This window comes from Polistes fuscatus, unplaced genomic scaffold, assembly GCF_010416935.1.
Source record: "Polistes fuscatus isolate 324 unplaced genomic scaffold, CU_Pfus_HIC Scaffold1, whole genome shotgun sequence".
In the NCBI taxonomy this organism is placed as follows: domain Eukaryota; kingdom Metazoa; phylum Arthropoda; class Insecta; order Hymenoptera; family Vespidae; genus Polistes; species Polistes fuscatus.
Window position 1 is genome coordinate 16058013 of NW_025112997.1, and position 17945 is coordinate 16075957.

Here is a 17945-nt window from a genome sequence, read left to right on the forward strand (position 1 = left end):
AAATTTAATAGTAAATTTCTAATTAAATGTAAAATAATGTTTAAGTTTATTTCAACGATAAATTGTTTGATGTTGATAAATTTGAAAGACATTCATTATTACTACCAGCTCGTATACTTAAATGTTCGATTTCAACAAACCCGCATACAGATATATTCTAAGCACGTTCAAATCTATTATTCTAAAGAGGGCTAGTAATTTTCATGCAGCATTATGCTAACACTTCTGTTTGTTAAATATAAAGAGCACTACATACGGGTAGCTCTTGTGGTATTATTCCAATCACACAAATACCCTTTCTCTCATTCTCTCTCACACTCTTTCTCTTTATTCTTCCCTCAATATTATACATCCATAATATAAGAAATTCGATTGAAATTTCGAATCGAAAATTAAACAAAAAATATTCTATACACTGTAAAAATCTGAAATAATATGAACTAAAAGCAATTTTATCTAAAGAAAAATGATTGTAACTGTAATCCTGAGTATTATTAGAAAGAGCTTTGTCATCGCGAAACAATAAACAAAAATTTTCTTCAAAAAGATGCAAGATACAATGAAAAAGAGAGAGACAGAGAGAGAGAGAGAGAGGGAAAATGAGAAAAACAAACACATGACTTGGTTTCCGCGCGTAGAAGCGTAGACATAAAACGACAGATTAATATCGGATCTGTCATTGGCAATGCGTGGCCTCTCTCCGATCATTTGATCTACTCGTTGAAAATACGTCAGTCCGAGCTGCCAGTTTCAATCGTTCATCTTCCACTCGATACCAACGTCGATTTTCCACTCGAATCCTTGCCACGGAGGAAGGTAAAAAAGATGAAAAAATTCTAGAAGGGAGGTGGTGGATAGTGGAAGTAGTGGGAAGTGGTCGAATAGAACGAGAAAGAGAAAGAAAGAACAAGTTGGTTATACGAGCTCACCCTCCGCGGTCTGAAGGCCGATCAGCTCAGAGTATTCGCCCTCTCCGGCACTGTTGAATGCCCTAACCCTGGCGTTGTACAGCGAGTTGAAGTGTAGCCCGTCGACGGTACAGATGGTCTCTCGTCCGCAATACACCTCCTGCACATTTCGAAATTCATGCGGTTAGCATTAACAAGAAACGGAAATCTCTACTATCATATTTCCACCAAAAAAGGAAGCGAGAATCGGGATAAAAGGATTACCGGAAACGTTCCTTTCGAGTAAAGTTTCATTATCTTAATATAAATAACAAATGTGCATAAAAGAATATTTTGATTTTACAATTAGTCCTATCCACTCGTTAAATGCATAATTGAAATTTTCAACAAAAATACTTACCCCTACGTTTTTTCTTTTATTGTAATGAATAATAAACATGTCTAGATATATAAGGAGTACTTTAAATGTACTTATCGAAAACCTGAATATACTTTTACGAACATTACGTATACGTGATAAAAGAAAGTAACAAAATGGTTCTTTTACTTGATCAAGATTTCACAAAAGAAATTTCGAGCTGGGAGAAGAATAGAAATCGATCACTAATCACCTATTCGTGATTAGCGAGCTATACCATTCGATGATATAACTGAGTGAGATAATTAGCGCCTCCAGTATCGTATTAGGTCGGATCTTGGAATGGTTTGTAAACGATAGAAAGCTTACATTTTTGCGCTCTGATTAATAACGCGTCGCTTGGGCCATTATATCGTGGTGCTCGTTAGCGTAGCAAAGCAATATCGCGCGTATAAATCATTCTCCTAGCTTCACCTTCTCAATTCTCTTTTCTCACCCGTCCCTCCCCTCTCATTTCCACCCCTTTTCTTCGTTCTTATACCTTTTCCTTCGAGACTTCTTCGCGTCTACGGCATCGCGATCGTCTCGCTTTTAATATTTAAATCAAGCTCGTTTCCCGTCACGATCTCTCTCCTTTCTCACGGTTTCTCGCTTTCCACTTCCTTCTTCTTCTTCTTCTTCTTCTTCTACTTCTATTTCTACTTCTACTTCTACTTCTCCTATTTCTTCTTCTTTTTCTTTTTCTTCATCGACGACCAGTCTTCTTACCCCATCTCCTTTTTTATTCCCGTTTCTTCTCCAACCGTTCTCTTCTTTATCTCGAAGATATTCGTCGTCGAGCTAAGAATGAATTCCAACGTCTCGAACGAAGATTTTCAACAGAATTTTACGCGACACTTTGAATTTTCTACTCTATGTGTATATATATATATATATACATGAATGCATGTATATATGTATGAGTGAATGAGTGAGCGAGTATGTGAAAGAGAAAGATGGAAGAAGGTCGTGGAATCGGCGGATAAGCCGACGAAATTGAGTTTCGGATCGTTGTTGCTTTTTCGTTAGGATTCGCGGGAAGCATCGTAAAAGGAAAGTTCTGTTCCGTAAAAAGGATCTCTCTCTTTCTCTCTTTCTTATCTGATTTGTGGAACGAAAAAGAACACCTATTTATTTTTCCGTGTCAACGAACAAACGAGCTTTCTGACAAGTTCTTTTGATTCATTCGAACAAGAAGACGTTACCGTTCAAGAAAAAGGCCTTCTCCTAAATCTTATTATCCTTCAATCGATGCCTCTTTTATCTTTTCTTTAATATTTTTTTCTTTATCTTTTGCATGTTATGAATATATATATATTTTTTGTAATTTGATTGGAGCTTGATGAGATAAGACCGGACAAAGTTTTTCATTCTTTTCTTTTTCTATTTACAACCGCTCATCAAATCTTCATACATGTAATTATATGTTTAAAATTTTTTTACATTAAAAATAAGATTATTTCTCATTTTAAAGCATTAACCCTTTAACGTATTATACAGATAAAACGGAATTATATGCGTCCGAAAAATATTATTTAATTTGGCCCAACTTAACAATTATATGCAAGCTTAAAAACAGAATATTTTATTTCGACATTTGCGTTGCAATATAACATTTAATTAGGTTGATATATAATGTTAATGGATAATAATTAAACGAGTGAAATAATTCAATATTCTAATAATATACTGTACGGCGACCGCCGAAGATAATTCTTGACGTCTCGGGAACGTCAAAGTTTACAATGACACATAAAATGAATGACGTCTCCCAGACGTCATTGCATGTCAAAGGGTTAATATTATATGTAAAAAATATTTTTTATATCGTAAGAAACGAATAAAATATTTAGGTGGTTTGTTTCGAGTTTGAAGTTACACGATAGATGAGACTGACAAAAATCGTGTAAGTCGGGATACAACTTTGCATTTCACAATAGCTATCGATCCATGTATGATATATATCTTCATCATGCACATACCCACACAACCAACTAACGCTAGAACCTTCCATATTCTCGATCAACTGTCGCTCGAGTGATCTCGCATACAGATATTTTATACTCTTACACATACACATTTTTACATGTACGACTTGTATTAGATATTTAAGTATGAAACGTTCAATTACTCCACTTACTTTCAATTTGAAAACAGACATTTGATATTTAATAATTGAATTTAATTAAGTCAAAATGTTTACGTTTAACGATAAAGTAAAGAATTGTGTAAATGCGAGTTCGCGTATTAGTCCGGGAATTACTTTATGTTATAATTTAGAGAGAGATATATAATATAATTTATAATTTAAATAATAAATACAAGAAGATTTTTATATAATTATCCATATTTATTAATAATATAATCTGGATAATTTTATTATATAATAATCCATTTAAAAAGTATTTTTTCCTCAAATTCCTTGGAATATAAACTAAGAGATTGGCTAAGGACGGAAGAGTAAAGGGCAAAATTCGTAGTCGATGGCATTTCATCGATATTCATTCCGGCTTCTGGCGCAAGAAGTATCGCACTATCGAATTCTTGTCTCGACTTTAATATTACTCAAGCCTGCCAAACGGAAGACGTTAAATAATTTCTAGAATTTCCTTCGTGATAATTTTTTCGATTAGCATCTGAATCTTGCAACAGGTTACTTAAGAGCTTTCTACTTAAAAGAATGACAACAACGAAAAATAAAAAAGCACAAGATAAATGAGGATAAAGAATATGAGAGAAAAACAAAACGAAAAAAAAGGTAATATTTGTTCATGATCGATATATCGATCGCATATTCATAATGCTTATTTTATCGAATAAATGTAATATAAATAAGATCTTTTCTTCCGGAATATGACTGTTACGAGAAACGGAAGACGATTATTGATTCCTTAAAGTGAGATTGATATTAAAGTGAGTTTATGTATTACATAAAACGAGCGATATAATTAATCTCGATTGCGGAAGGAGAAAAGAGAATAAGAGGAGAAAGAAAAGGATGAAAAGAGGTAGGTACTTGAAATCGATAGTGATGTCGTGCTCGACATAGTTCAGGCACGTACTTCTCGTATTGGCCGGAAGACTCGACTTCGGGTTAATGCGCGAGAGAGTCTCGGTGAGATCAGGAAGTATTAAAAGCCATTAAGTGGGTAGTAAATAAAAGTTAGTTCGTAGGAAAGCCTTCCACATTTATTTCCTTCTTTCCTTATTCTTCTTATTCTTCATCTTTATCTTGAACTATATCTTCTTCTTCTTTTTCTTGACTTCTTCTGCTCCGCTTGTATTAGATTTATTATTTAATGACATTAATCGAAAGCAATCGATAAATTTTAAGCTTACTTACATTTGTCCAATTTTTCTTTTCTTTCACCATGATGTTTTCATTTCTTTTTTCCCCTCTTCTTAATCTCTTATTCGCTTTATTTCTTCTGTTATCAGTATTGGTATTTAATAATAGTAGACGAATGAAATCGATAAATTCTAAATCTACATTTTTCTTCGTCACATTTTTCACTCTATCTTTCTCTTTATTTTGATATCTTGTCTCTTTTTTCTAATACTAGATTTATCTATATCATTTTCTTTTCTTTCTTTCTTCCTCTTGTGTTTTCTACTTTTTGGTTTTGTTTTTTTGTAATTAGTCCAGGTAAAGGTAAAAGTTTTCCGCGTCTGTACTCTCGCCAACGTCCTCTTTGATAATTCACGCGTGAAAAGTTAAGAATTTAATTCGTAACTTTTCCCCGGTACGCCAAAGTTGGTAGAAATCTTGTTAGGCAAATAACGAGGTATATTGTAATTAACGTCGAACACGTTAATTATTACGTCGAAACGAGCACGCCCTCCGATGAATTTCGCTGTTAAATTCGAAATACGAGCGAAACAAACAACGATTCAGCCCGTGTCCTCTCTCGCCTTCGCCACCAACTGCTGTTCAATTATCTTCCAATTATACACGAGTTAATATTGAACTTGAATTGAAATATAGAAGCGCGATCGTGACCGATCGATCGTACGAGAGACGCCTATTATTATCGCCGAATTCCCCAAATGTTACACTAGAAAATTTATAAACAATCTATCTGTTATTATAGAGATATATTATAACTATTGAACAATAAACCATATCTCTATCGATAATTATGACAATTGCTTCAATCTAATGTAATTTATGATTAACTCGTAACAAAGAATGTGTGTGTGTGTGTGTGTGTGTGTGATTAATTATAATTAATTATGAATTTAATTACATAATAAGCATTCGATTGTTTACAATTAATCCTTTATAAGCGTAATTTTTGTCCATTGTAAAATTAATACTATAATTTTTACTTGCGCAATTACACGGATGGGTTGAAAAGCTTTGAGCGCAATATATTATAGACAAAATTTCTTTCTCTTGATAAAATTTACTTTTATTTTATTAATTAATAAAAACAAGTATTTTTTTTTTTTTTATTAAGGTTCCCTACTTTTCAACTCAGTGAAGATCTCACTTGAAATGGAAATCGCCTTATCTAAACTTCACAAAACATATTTTGACAGTTTGAAACTGGAACGCTGTCCTGATAAGCATTCAGAATTTTTCAACTTAGAATTCTTCTAAAATTTATAATGCATGACATGCCGTAACTACACTTTGTGCTTATTTTATCTTAAAATTTCTTTATTACAATGAAAATTTAATTAAAATGCACATCATTTGTACAAACATAACAACCGAATATTAACCCTTATTTAATATCGCGCAATTTATATTAGGCCCTAATTGATAGTATGCAATATATAATTCTACGAGCGATATGTAAAAAAATCGGTCACGAACTTTTGAACTTACTTAATTCATGGTCTTATAGAAGATTAATATCACTTATTTTCAATCAATACTCAATACAACTAGACATACTCATAAATATATTTAATTGAAACCAATAAAAACTTGAACTCTTTCTTCCAATAGTTTTTTATTTAAAAGTAGCTATTTTTCTTTTCTTCCTACAAAATTCTAACCGAGCTGTTCGATATAGAGATATATCTCAATACGATACTTTTCTTCCCTTTACTTTTGCTTTTTTTCGATGGCGCGTGATCGATGAGTTTTGGTCACGTAGCTACTTCAAGTCTCGTCTGGAGAACTTTGAGATCGAAGTGAGTGAGAGAGAGACAGAGAGAGAGAGAGAAATAGACACAGAGTTAAAGAAGTTTGAAAACGATAGGAAGACGGTAAGACGTCTCATGGGGATCAGAGAGTAGATGATGGCAATGGTAGTAGCGGTAATAGTGGTATACTCACTCTAAATTCTCCTCCACAACCATCGTCAAGTTCGAGAAGGTAACCTTCGATAGCTGGACCTCTTTGACCAGCACAACCCATGACCCCATGTCCAGGAGGTGGCTGCCAGGCGACAGTAACGCTGTTATTTTCGGCACTGCATTCTTCCGGAATCAGTAATGGTGCTCCAGGTGCTAGAAATGAACATTTTCGATCATTAATACTCTTGATACTGATAATATATGGTAATTCGTTTAACAATAAATTTCATAAAAATAATCTCGACTAAAAATATTTACCAATACAGGCCAATGCTAACGTTTTAATTTTTCTTTATTTTCAACTCTCTCTATCTCCTTTATTTCTTTTGTTTTTATCCAGTCAATACGTTTAAATCTCTCTTGTATTTTTCCACTATATAGATGAAATATATGTGAGAATAAAATCAAACGGATTGTTGAACACCAGTGGCTAGATTTTCAATTCTGTTAATTAATTTCTGATAAAAATAGTTATTTAAGTTGTTGTGAAGTACGAGAGAAAAAACATTGCTGAATATTTTTACAGATAGAGACTAACAGTCATTAATAAGTCGAGAAATGATTTATTTTCTCGACATATGCTGTGTCGTGGTTTCTCGTAAAGTTGTTTCAATACCGTTTGGGTAACTTCAATGAAAGAGAGAGAGAAAGAGAGAGAAAATGTTTGGCCACTAACCGACTTCGTGTTCGCTTTTGCTCGACCATTTCGAATTTGTGGGTTGTATCGATTCGATCGAGAAGCAAATGGAAGAAGAGAGAGAAGGAGGTAGAATACCGGTCTTGTATATGTGAGAGAGTAAAAGAGAGAGACGAAATAAAAGGTAGAAACGGGTCAGTGGTCAACGACAATCGTTGCCACAGAGAAAATGGATTCGTTCTGCATCGTGAAAACGACGTCGAGTACGTTCGTGCGAACGTTCGTCGGATTAAAGCGATTCTCAAAGTTAACTCAATGCTTTAAATACATTTACTCTTGCGATATGAATTTTATTCTTGATCAATCATCTCTTTCTCTCTCTCTCTCACTCTTTTTCCTCTTTCTCTCTTCTTATCTTTTTAATTTTTCATTTATCTCATTTATATTTCCATTCGTTCTTAACCATTCTCCTTACATTAGTTATATTCGTAATGACGCCATAAATTTTTAATATTAACAATGTTTTGAAGTTTAATAGACGAAATTATTTTTCAAGTTTTTCGATTCGTTCCGAATAAAATATGACGACATTTGAGGGAAAATGAACATTAATATAGAAATTACAAATTTTCTATACATTCTTTACGGCCGCCGATTAATAAGCTTCATATTGCCAACGTTTATTGATTGATAGACTAAAAATTGACTTTTCATTGATTTTGATTTGGCCGATTTGGTTGACCAAACTGTTGTTCAACACATTTACTGTTTCATTTCTTTAATAATTCGTATTTTTAAATATTATTTTTGTAACAGATGAATACAAAACTATTTTGTTTCCTTAACTTTATGAATATTGTTATTAATGATAATTAGCAATTTATCTTAAACAAAAAAAATTATGTAAGTTTTTAATTTTTTAGTTAAGTAATATTTGAATTTTAATACATACATATTCAATATTCACATTTAAAAAGGAAAATTTTTGATAATTTTGATTAGAGATTACAGTTAACAGTAAAAAATAATTTTACTAAACTGAATTAATCCACAACGTTAATCTATCCTTGAGAATAACTATTATGTTCCACTTCAGGTGTAAAGGTCTCGTTGTTACGTTGTGTTATGAAACTAGACAAATGGAACGGTTGTGGATTACGTATGTACACACACGTACACAAGTTGCTTTTAGCGTGTAGCACGCATCACAAACTAATGTGTTTCACTTTACGAAGGAGCAGGGTAAATCAACATTTCTATATAATGTGTTATAATATAAATTTTATATATATAAATATATATGTTAATAGCTTTACTTTTGTTCAACTAATAAATATTCAATGAAGAATCTATAATAATAAATTGAATTTAATTATTAAAAGAAAAAATGATAATATTTGATGATCGTAAATTAATAAATAAACTAATAAAAACGATTCCGCGGAATTAGTTGATTTATTATGTGCATAGTACCAGTGAACTTGACAATGAAAAATATTTGATTATTATTAAATAATCATAATTACGCTAATGATATCAATAAAAATCTGTAATTTGCATATTCGTTAACATGATTCTAGGAAAAAAATATAAATTATAGGAGTACATAATTTACATGTATTAATTATGCACCATTATAAAAACATATCCGAATGCATGAACACGTACAAGATATAAAGCGAAAAAATATCTTTGTTGTTTTAAAAGTAATCGATGAATTTCTTAAAAATGACCGGCAATGGAAATAATCTAGGAAAATGTAGAAAAAATATAGAAATAACGTGTGTTAGTGGAGGTGGCTTATCACGTAGCGTAAAAGCTCGTAAGCCGATGTCGATTTTCGATTGAGCGCCAAACTCGGATTGTAAATTTTTTTTCACTGCTGCGGCTGTCCGACTATATCGTCCGTATTACTACTGAGCCCGGATTTTGTCGGTAGTACGGATTTTACGACGGACGAACTCGTTTTGGGGGGAAGGTCGAAACGAAAGGGTGTGTTGGAAAGAGGAAGGGGTAATCAGAGATAATCGATCGTGTACAATCGGCCACAGAAACCACCGAAAATACAGAGAAGAGAAATCAAGGGAGAAGAAGGGCCAGGAATATGAATGGAAAGCTGATTTTCACAATCGACTCGTCAACCTATCGATAATGCTGCCACTTCGAATAGTATCCAATATGAAAGGCATTAAGAATTCTCAATAATCATTATAATGTATTACAACGTTAGTAAATTAACAATTTTCGTAGAAATAATATCTACAATTATCACAATTTTCCCGTAAATATTTTCTCATAAAATGAGAATTGAAGAACGTTCAGAGGAAATCCTTTTCGAAAATATTTTATAATCATTTTTTATTTATTGCTTTTATTTAAAATATAGTTTATTCACGCAACAGGAGAACAATCCATTAATGGGTGACGGTATCGTATCATGCGCATAGTTAAGGTTCAAAGAAACGTTAGAGAAATGAAAACGAAAAACATTGAGAACAAAGTATAGGTTTAATGAAACGATTCTACAACAATCCCATAGATATTTCTTTTCCTTTTAAGGTAAGAATATTTACTATGCTAGTATACCAAAGCAAGTAAGTCGAAATGTCGAGGAATCGAAACGGCAAAAGTTTTACGCCCGTATCAACGTAATTTATCGCGAACCCTACTAGTGATACTATATCGATAACCGATACCTAGCGAGAGAAGGTCAATGTTTCTTCTTAAAAAAAAACAAGAAAAAGAAGAAAGTAAAAGATAAAGAAAAAAAGAGAGAGAGAGAGAAAATTTAAGAGAATGAAAAAGGTAAAAGAGGAAAAAGGAAAGAGGAAAGAGGAAAAAAGAGAATAAAAGAACACAAAAAGACAAGAATTGACAAAAAAGAAAAAATACGGGCAAGAACTACGGTAGCGTTTGAAATTTTTCTCTCCTATTTTCGATAAATGTATCTTACATAAGGGTTATGCATTTTTCTATTTTTAAGATCTTTCTCTAACCTAATCTTATGTTTTTTGTGATTAATTAAGAGAAATTATATATAGTATTATGAAATGTATAATATAATATTAAATATAATATTAGGTCAGGGGGGGGGATATTTATTCATGGTTTTTCGATAAATGACATTTTAGGAACCCATTACTCTAATAATATTAATCGGATCTGATAATACTTTCGTGCGTTTGAAAGGTAATATATATCATAGGGTAATTACTAAAAAAGTTTTGATATTTGTGTATTTGAATACAAAAAAAATCATTGCGTTTTGAAAATGAATGAAAATAAAGAAAAAATTCTATACATTTTAAGATTTGATTATAAAAACAGGAAGAATGCGATTTAGGTTGCTAAAAAACGATGTTTTTCATTGAGATTCGTTATATTGAAAATGTATTATTTTATTTTAATTCAAAAAAGCACAGATTTTTCCGATATAACTAAAATAAAAAGCAAAATATTATTAAACTAATATTATGACGAGACTCTTACAAATAAAAGTAATAAGACATAAATGAATAAAATAAGATACATAAAATTTAGACATATTAAGATTTCATTTTTTGTTTGGTAAAGATTATAAACGAATAGTCGAAAGATTTATTACGCAGATTGAATAATAAGTATTTTGACTTTTTTGTTTCTTTTTTGAATCTTTTTAAACGAATCCATCGGTAGCTAAAAATGTAATAAAAGAAATAAAATTCTACAACGTGGTAGTTAGTCAGACGTTTAATAATACATGCGTTTTCCTTTCACCCTCCTATCAAATCCCCTCTTTCTTTCCTTTCTACCCCTTTTACTCGTAACTACGGTACTCTGTTCTCATCGTTACTGTTGCTGACCAGTCGTGATAATCCTATTTTCCACCTACAAACGAGTATTAAAGTGGATTCACGCGAAAGCGACGGGAAAAAACGAAATCTCGATCGTCAGATTGTACGATTCAATTTTTTCTTTCTCCTTTCTCTGTTCTATTATTTCTTGTTCTTTAATCTTTTGAAATCAAACTACGCCGTTATTGTTTTACAGATTAATAAAGATATTAAATAAATATCTACAAGTGTGAATGGAATGGAAAGAAAATATCAAAATATAAGTATAATATTATAAAATGTATGAAGTAAATCTAAATAATTATTGCTATCTGAAATAACTTTATATTTCATGATTATGAAGATAACAATGTAAAACACTTTCCTTTAATTAATGTAAAAACTACTAATTTCGTAAAATTAACTAATTACAAAGTATCCTTGGAGTTAGCAGTTAGATAGCAAACAAATGATGTAATAAGATAAAATAGTTTGTTTTCATTATGCGTATAATATATAGGATCGGTTCGTATTTGCAACCATAAATGTTACCATACAATCATCGTTATAAACTAGTAAAATGAATGTTGCGAAACTGGTCTTGTTCGTGTTCTCTCTCTCTCTCTCACTCTTCGTTTCACGATAATTTAATTTTTAATATTGCGTATACATCCGTTAGAGTCACGTCGTTCACAATTTCGATAAATTTGCACTCGTATTCGAGATCGGGCGATAACCACGTACCATACGCACCACGTATTCCATCCCTCGTTTGCTCCCCTCTCTTTCCTTTTTTTTTTGTTCATTCGTCTAATCGATACTTCTCCGACAAGAAAGAGAGAGAGGGAGAGAGGGGGAATTATTTTCTCGGTTAAATGGATAAACTTCGAGTAGGTTTACGATCGAGAATGAACTTCGTTTCTCGGTTAGTCTGTTTCTTTTTTTAATTGCATAAAATGAATTTGAAAATTAGCACAGACAACGTAAACAAAACTCTCTCGAAGTCTAACGCGGAATTGGGAATCTAACGGAGAATTCGTTTCGACTTTCCTTAATGAATAAACTACTTTCGATGGATAAACTTTTGAATAACACTTAACGATTTCGAGTAGATGGAGGACTTCGTCGAGAACACTTTGATGTAGAAGATAAATAAAACGTAAAAAGTAGTAGAATACAGATTGGAAAATAGAAAATAAAAACTTAATAAAATCGTTTCTCTTTAATCTATTTAAAAATAATATAAACAAAAAATATAATATTTGTAAAATATATGTAAAAATAAAGTACACAACGATACAAATTTGAAAGGATTTTAAATCGTTTTTAATCGAATCCCCATTTGCACTTCATTTTTCGATCCGATTGTGTTATGTTTCTAGTGCAATACGTATTCAGCGAAATCGGTTATTATCCGCTTTCCCAACGAAATAAAATGCATACTCGGCGCGCATTTTACTAAAAATGAAATCCTCTTAATTATAAAAACATATCTAAAAACCTCGAATTTATATGTTTCCCCATTTAAATATGAGAAAAGGGAAACGAGTGGAACGAGAAACGTGGAATTGTAAAAATTAATTTTGAAGATAATCGAACAAATATTGAAAATTACAAAGCGTTGGTTTAATAAAGAATTCGATCGAACGGTTCCCTCCCTCACCCCTCTCAAAAATATTATCTTTATCTAAAATTAACGAAGGTACGTGCTAAAAAAATATATTCATACTTCGTTATACTCAATCGGTAACAATTATCTATTAATCTAATTATCTTAATTACGCCTTAGGAACGACACCTAATGATCTGATACAAAAGTAAGAAAAAGAAAAAGAAAAAAAGAGAGAAGGAGAAGAAGCAAAAAAATAATCAGCCGAGAAAGTCTCGATTATAATTAGGCAGAGTCAGACCCACGCGCGTGGTGCTTCGTTAATTAGAGCCGATCGACGTCGATGAAGCACCAAACGAGACCTTCTTCGATATAAGACTTGTAGTAGGAGACGAGAATAGAAGATAGATTATTGAAAAGAGTAAGAGGACATCTTTAAAGGAGGGTGTCTTTGTAACGATTTAAGGCCCCAAGATCGTTAAGCCTGTAGCTACCGTCGTCGTTGTCATTGTCGTTGTCATTGTCGTTGTTGTCGCTGCCGTCGAAGCCCCGGTGCCTAATTAATCCGCTTTTCAAACGTTTTAGAGAAAGGTTCATTCGCTTTGGTTGGGGCCTATCGCATCCCCGAGGCGACGCCAAATTATTAAAGGAGTCTCTCCTTCGACGAAATCGACCGAAGAAAGTATCGAACGTCGAGACGATGTCACCAATACACACATTTTCCTAGAAGATTATTATATAAGTACTAGGCTGGCTTCTAAAGAAGTTTTATTTTTTTTTTTAAATCATTTTTATTTAATAAAATAAAAAAGTCTGCGATAAAATTCAATCAAATAGTCTCAGTTAGTTAGTTCTTTAATATTTAACTTTGTTTTCTTTTTAAATATTTTTAATATAAAGATAATATCATATCAGAGTTATTAAATAATTATTATAAAAGTAGAAATAATGTTTATTTTTAATATAAATTTACGAACATATTGATTCATTTAATTTAATCATTCTGAAATCACACGTGTATTTGAATGTTAATACGATACCATGATAAGTTAATTTTTTAAATGACGATTACATCTTTTCTAGAGTAAAACTGTATTTATTATTCTTAACGAATTGATATCAAACAATTTCTTTTTTCTTGTGTATTCCGTTTCTTTCTTTTTTTTTGTTTTCTCCAAATAAACCTTTGCATTTAATTTGTATAAGTAATTATTTTATAGCTTCACATAGAATAACAAATTAGACTCATAATTAATTTACGATAATATCTTTACCTGCCGTAGGATATCGTTCTTCTCCTTCGGAAGCTGCGTCCAACATTACACAAAAAATTTGATTAATAAAGTATATCATGAAAAATACATATAAAACGTATTTACGTGTCTATAAATTTCGACTCGGATAAATAAATAGTTGAAATTTGTATAATTCGAAAGAAGAAATCAGCTAAGATCAGCTTTATAGTAAATTCACGGTTCAACGAAGACACGGAATTACGATCGCAAAGTGATTCAAGTTGGAAAGTTCTTACTGTTCGACTTTGCGTCGTCAGGCACGTGTACATGTCTAACAAATAACGTCAAAGACTCGAGACAATTTATAGAGATTTTGAGGAGCCAACGAGAGTTCATTGTTATCGGAACGAACGTTAATTTTAATGAGACGTCAAATCATCCGATGAAATATATTCTTCTTCTATTTAATGTATACGAAAGTTTGGAGAAAATAAAACTAGAAAAAGGGATAACGAAGAGATAGTTGATAGACAGCAAAACGTAATATTAATTGATGATTACCTAGCCCTATTCAAATTTCAACCGACGATTTCATTAATCTCACTGAATTCGTGCACCCACCTTCCTCCCCGGTCGCCTAAATGATTATTTACAAATACGCGCTATCCGTCGTAGATACGATGAATTTATGTGCGACCGCTTTAATAAAGTAGCCGCTTAATTATCCAAGCGGATGCATCAACCAAGTTGGAAAATATATTCCTATTAGGCGGAATTATGGACAAAGCGTTTGTCAAAGCCGTACGCGCGGTGTGCATGAATTATTCGAGCTATTTCATTAAACGAATCCACCAATAATCTGTCATTGATACCAAACCAAGTTTCTACGTTGGAGGATAATACAGTTACACGTGTACAGAGAACTAACGAGCAATGTTAATGATGATGATTGTCGGTTCGAATGCTAACTGAAAAATTTATAAATAATAATATTAATCATCTCTATAAGGTTTTTTTTTAGATGCAAATTCGATAAATTTCATTCGAGAATATTTTTTCAAATAATTTAACATATACAACGTCGTAATAATTAATCGAACGAGAATAGGGAAAACAGCACGTGATAAAATATGAATAGGAATTTTCTAAATAACTCTACAGCTTGATACCATAATTAATCATTAAAAAGGAAAATAGAACGTGTATTCTAATAATGTTCGATCGATGTGACGTTGCAAAAATCTCGTGGCTCCTCCATAAATCAAGCATTGTTAACTCCTCATTAATTACTAAATTTCCTTAACTAACGAGCTCCTATCATAATAGAATACAATCATTTTTGTGTACTATCTGAAACTATCTTTCAGAATATACTTAACTTTATCAAAAACAAATAAATCATTGAACATTTTCATTAATATCGTCGATCAGATAATAGAAAGAAAACAAAATTGATAAGCATATTATGAAATAAACAAGAAAATGTTTATTTCTAAAAAACAATTGCTTACAATTAATAATACGAATTATAATAATGCATTCATATTTCATGATAATTTTTAATAAAGATAATAAAGAGACTGATACTTTTTTACATTAAAAAATAACAGAAAAAAATTGAAAATAAAAATCAAGTACTTACGTTTAAGTTGAACGAAGGTTAGTTGATCGATAGCTCGCCTCAAAGGCTTATCGTCTAAAGTGAGATCGAGAAGAGGAAGACGAGCGATCTCTTGGACACCCTCAGCACCACCCCAAGAGCCTGCAGCATTGGCAGCTCTAACGGATAACATTCCACCTATCTGGAGAAAAGCTGCACTGTCTGTCTCCTTCAAAGCCTCAATACAAAATGTGAGAAGTGCCGTCGTTGCTTGAAGGTGAGTCGCACATCTCGTGACCTGATCCCTCAATGAACGAACCCTAGCTTCACGAGTTTGTCGCGCAGCTTCGATCAGTCGTGATTTTCTTGCTTGGAGAAGGCTCACCAAATTTGCAACACGATCTTCTACTTCTTCCTCCAGTGCTACGCATTCCTCCTAATAAATTTATTTTTTTATTAGTCTTTCTTAAATTGATTTTAATCAACGTGTGATATCATTTGATTACACAAGAAATTTATGTATATTTGAAAAGTGAACGATCTCTACATCGTTAATGAAGATAAATTATAAATTGTAATAGCCATTAATAACGTATAATATTTCTATAATATTGGCTAATTAAATATTATTTAATAATTCCTACGGTATTTTCTCCATTACCGATTTGTATGGTAAAACGATTGGATGAAACGAAAAATTTAAAAGCTACAGGAAATATTAACCTTTACGTAACGTCAAAGTATTTTAATGAATTATAATTTGCATCGCATAAAACATGAAAAAAAATTGATTTTCGAATTTATTTTCTGGATATACCTATAATAGTATAAATTAATTGTCTTTGTTCTTTTTTCCATTTAATTCGCGATTGCTTACTGAAGAAAGACGATGAAGCGATTTTACTCGCTTTAGAAACGTTTATCCTTATCCGTAGAAATTGTAGGACGATTGAAAGCGGTATAAACTTATAAGGCGATTCTTCTAAAATACCGTAGGGACGTTGGAAAATCGAACGGGTGGCTGTGTTTACTCGATAAGAGAAAAGTACGCCGACTCCATTTGCGCAAACTAAATTTTCCGTTTTCCTCTTCCTTCTCCTCCGCACTTCCCAATCTACCTGCCCTTCGAGCGACTCCGCAATCCGGATTCAAGTCGCTCGGTATTCTCAATTTTACTTTCCTCTTTTCTCTCCACGGTACCCACCTCTAATAAAATGATGCTTTGCGATAAAAATTATAACTTTTCTTTTTTATGAGCTAATAATGAAAATCGATCTGTAGATTTTTCATTCGCGATAATATTTAATGCAATCAATTTATTATTCGATTATAAAGATTATCTATGAAATTGAATTATATATGAAACAATGACACCAAACATATTGTTTTTGTCTTTTTTTTATTATAAAATAATCCAACTATATAATAAATATACAAAAATTCCTCCACATTCGCGCGTTTGTGAGAAATCAATGAAACAATAAATGATTCCTTGTCAATTATAAATGAGAAGTTACAAGATTAACTAACTTTCTGAATAAGTTACAGATTTTCTTCTACACGAATGTAAGTTTTCTGATGTAGAAAGTTTGGATATTATAATAATAGTAATAATAATAATAATAATAGTTAAATAGTCCCTCTTATCTTCTAATGTCATCTTTTCTCCCCTTTCTTCAGATATAATATACTGTATGCCTATATAAATAAATGTAAGTACGTGTTTCTTTGGAGCATTCGTGTAAAATCTAAAAAGATATGGAAAGATGTACTCACGTGTACTTTGTCCGTCATTCCTTTGAGCCTCTGAATGAATTCCGTCGTGGAACGAGCACGCTCCGATAACTGCTGCAAATTCTGCGATAGCTCCGTCTGAAACATCAACGAGAATAACGAAAAATGCGTTAATAAACGAGAGAACATGTTTCTTTTTTGACTTTTTTATTTTTTATTTTCTATTGTTTATTATTTATTACAAACAAAAAGAAACGAGATTTTTAACAGAACGCAACGACGGACTGATTTTAAATACTTTACACGGTGGAACGATTTTATCGTGAAAAACACGTTACACGAGTGTGAAAAATTTCATGGCTTTATACGTACACACACACACACACACATATACATACATACGTATATATGCATGTATATGTATTCTACTCCAATATTCTGCTTAATGCTTTTCACGTTCGTTCCATTATACAGGCGCGACGTGCATATAATTATGTGATTCAAAGCGCATAGAAAGATTTCTAGCTTGGGTGAATAATTTCGACGTACGAATCTTTCGCGATCGTTATAACATTCTTATCGTCTGAATTGATGAAAAATTAATTGACAAAAAAATAAAAGATCATTAATATTGTGGGATGCGAGCACCTCCAAGTCAAACACTTAAGTAAGCGTTCGTGAGGAGATTGGACGGTGGGCCCTG

The 17945-nt window shown here is 32.1% G+C and overlaps 1 protein-coding gene across 2 annotated transcripts in view; it reads right to left on the reverse strand.

Moving 5' to 3' along the window:
- LOC122513391 (E3 ubiquitin-protein ligase TRIM9) overlaps nt 1–17945 on the reverse strand; it is a 96905-nt gene that overhangs the window by 2066 nt on the left and 76894 nt on the right. Inside the window, exons 3-7 of one of the 2 annotated variants that reach the window (XM_043629721.1) lie at nt 17285–17380; nt 15551–15944; nt 13948–13980; nt 6596–6768; nt 930–1068 (exon numbers count right to left, since the gene is read on the reverse strand). In XM_043629721.1, the coding sequence (XP_043485656.1) occupies nt 930–1068; nt 6596–6768; nt 13948–13980; nt 15551–15944; nt 17285–17380 (835 nt within the window). The remainder of the gene's footprint in view (nt 1–929; nt 1069–6595; nt 6769–13947; nt 13981–15550; nt 15945–17284; nt 17381–17945) is intronic. The other variant, XM_043629729.1, reaches the window with a different exon arrangement.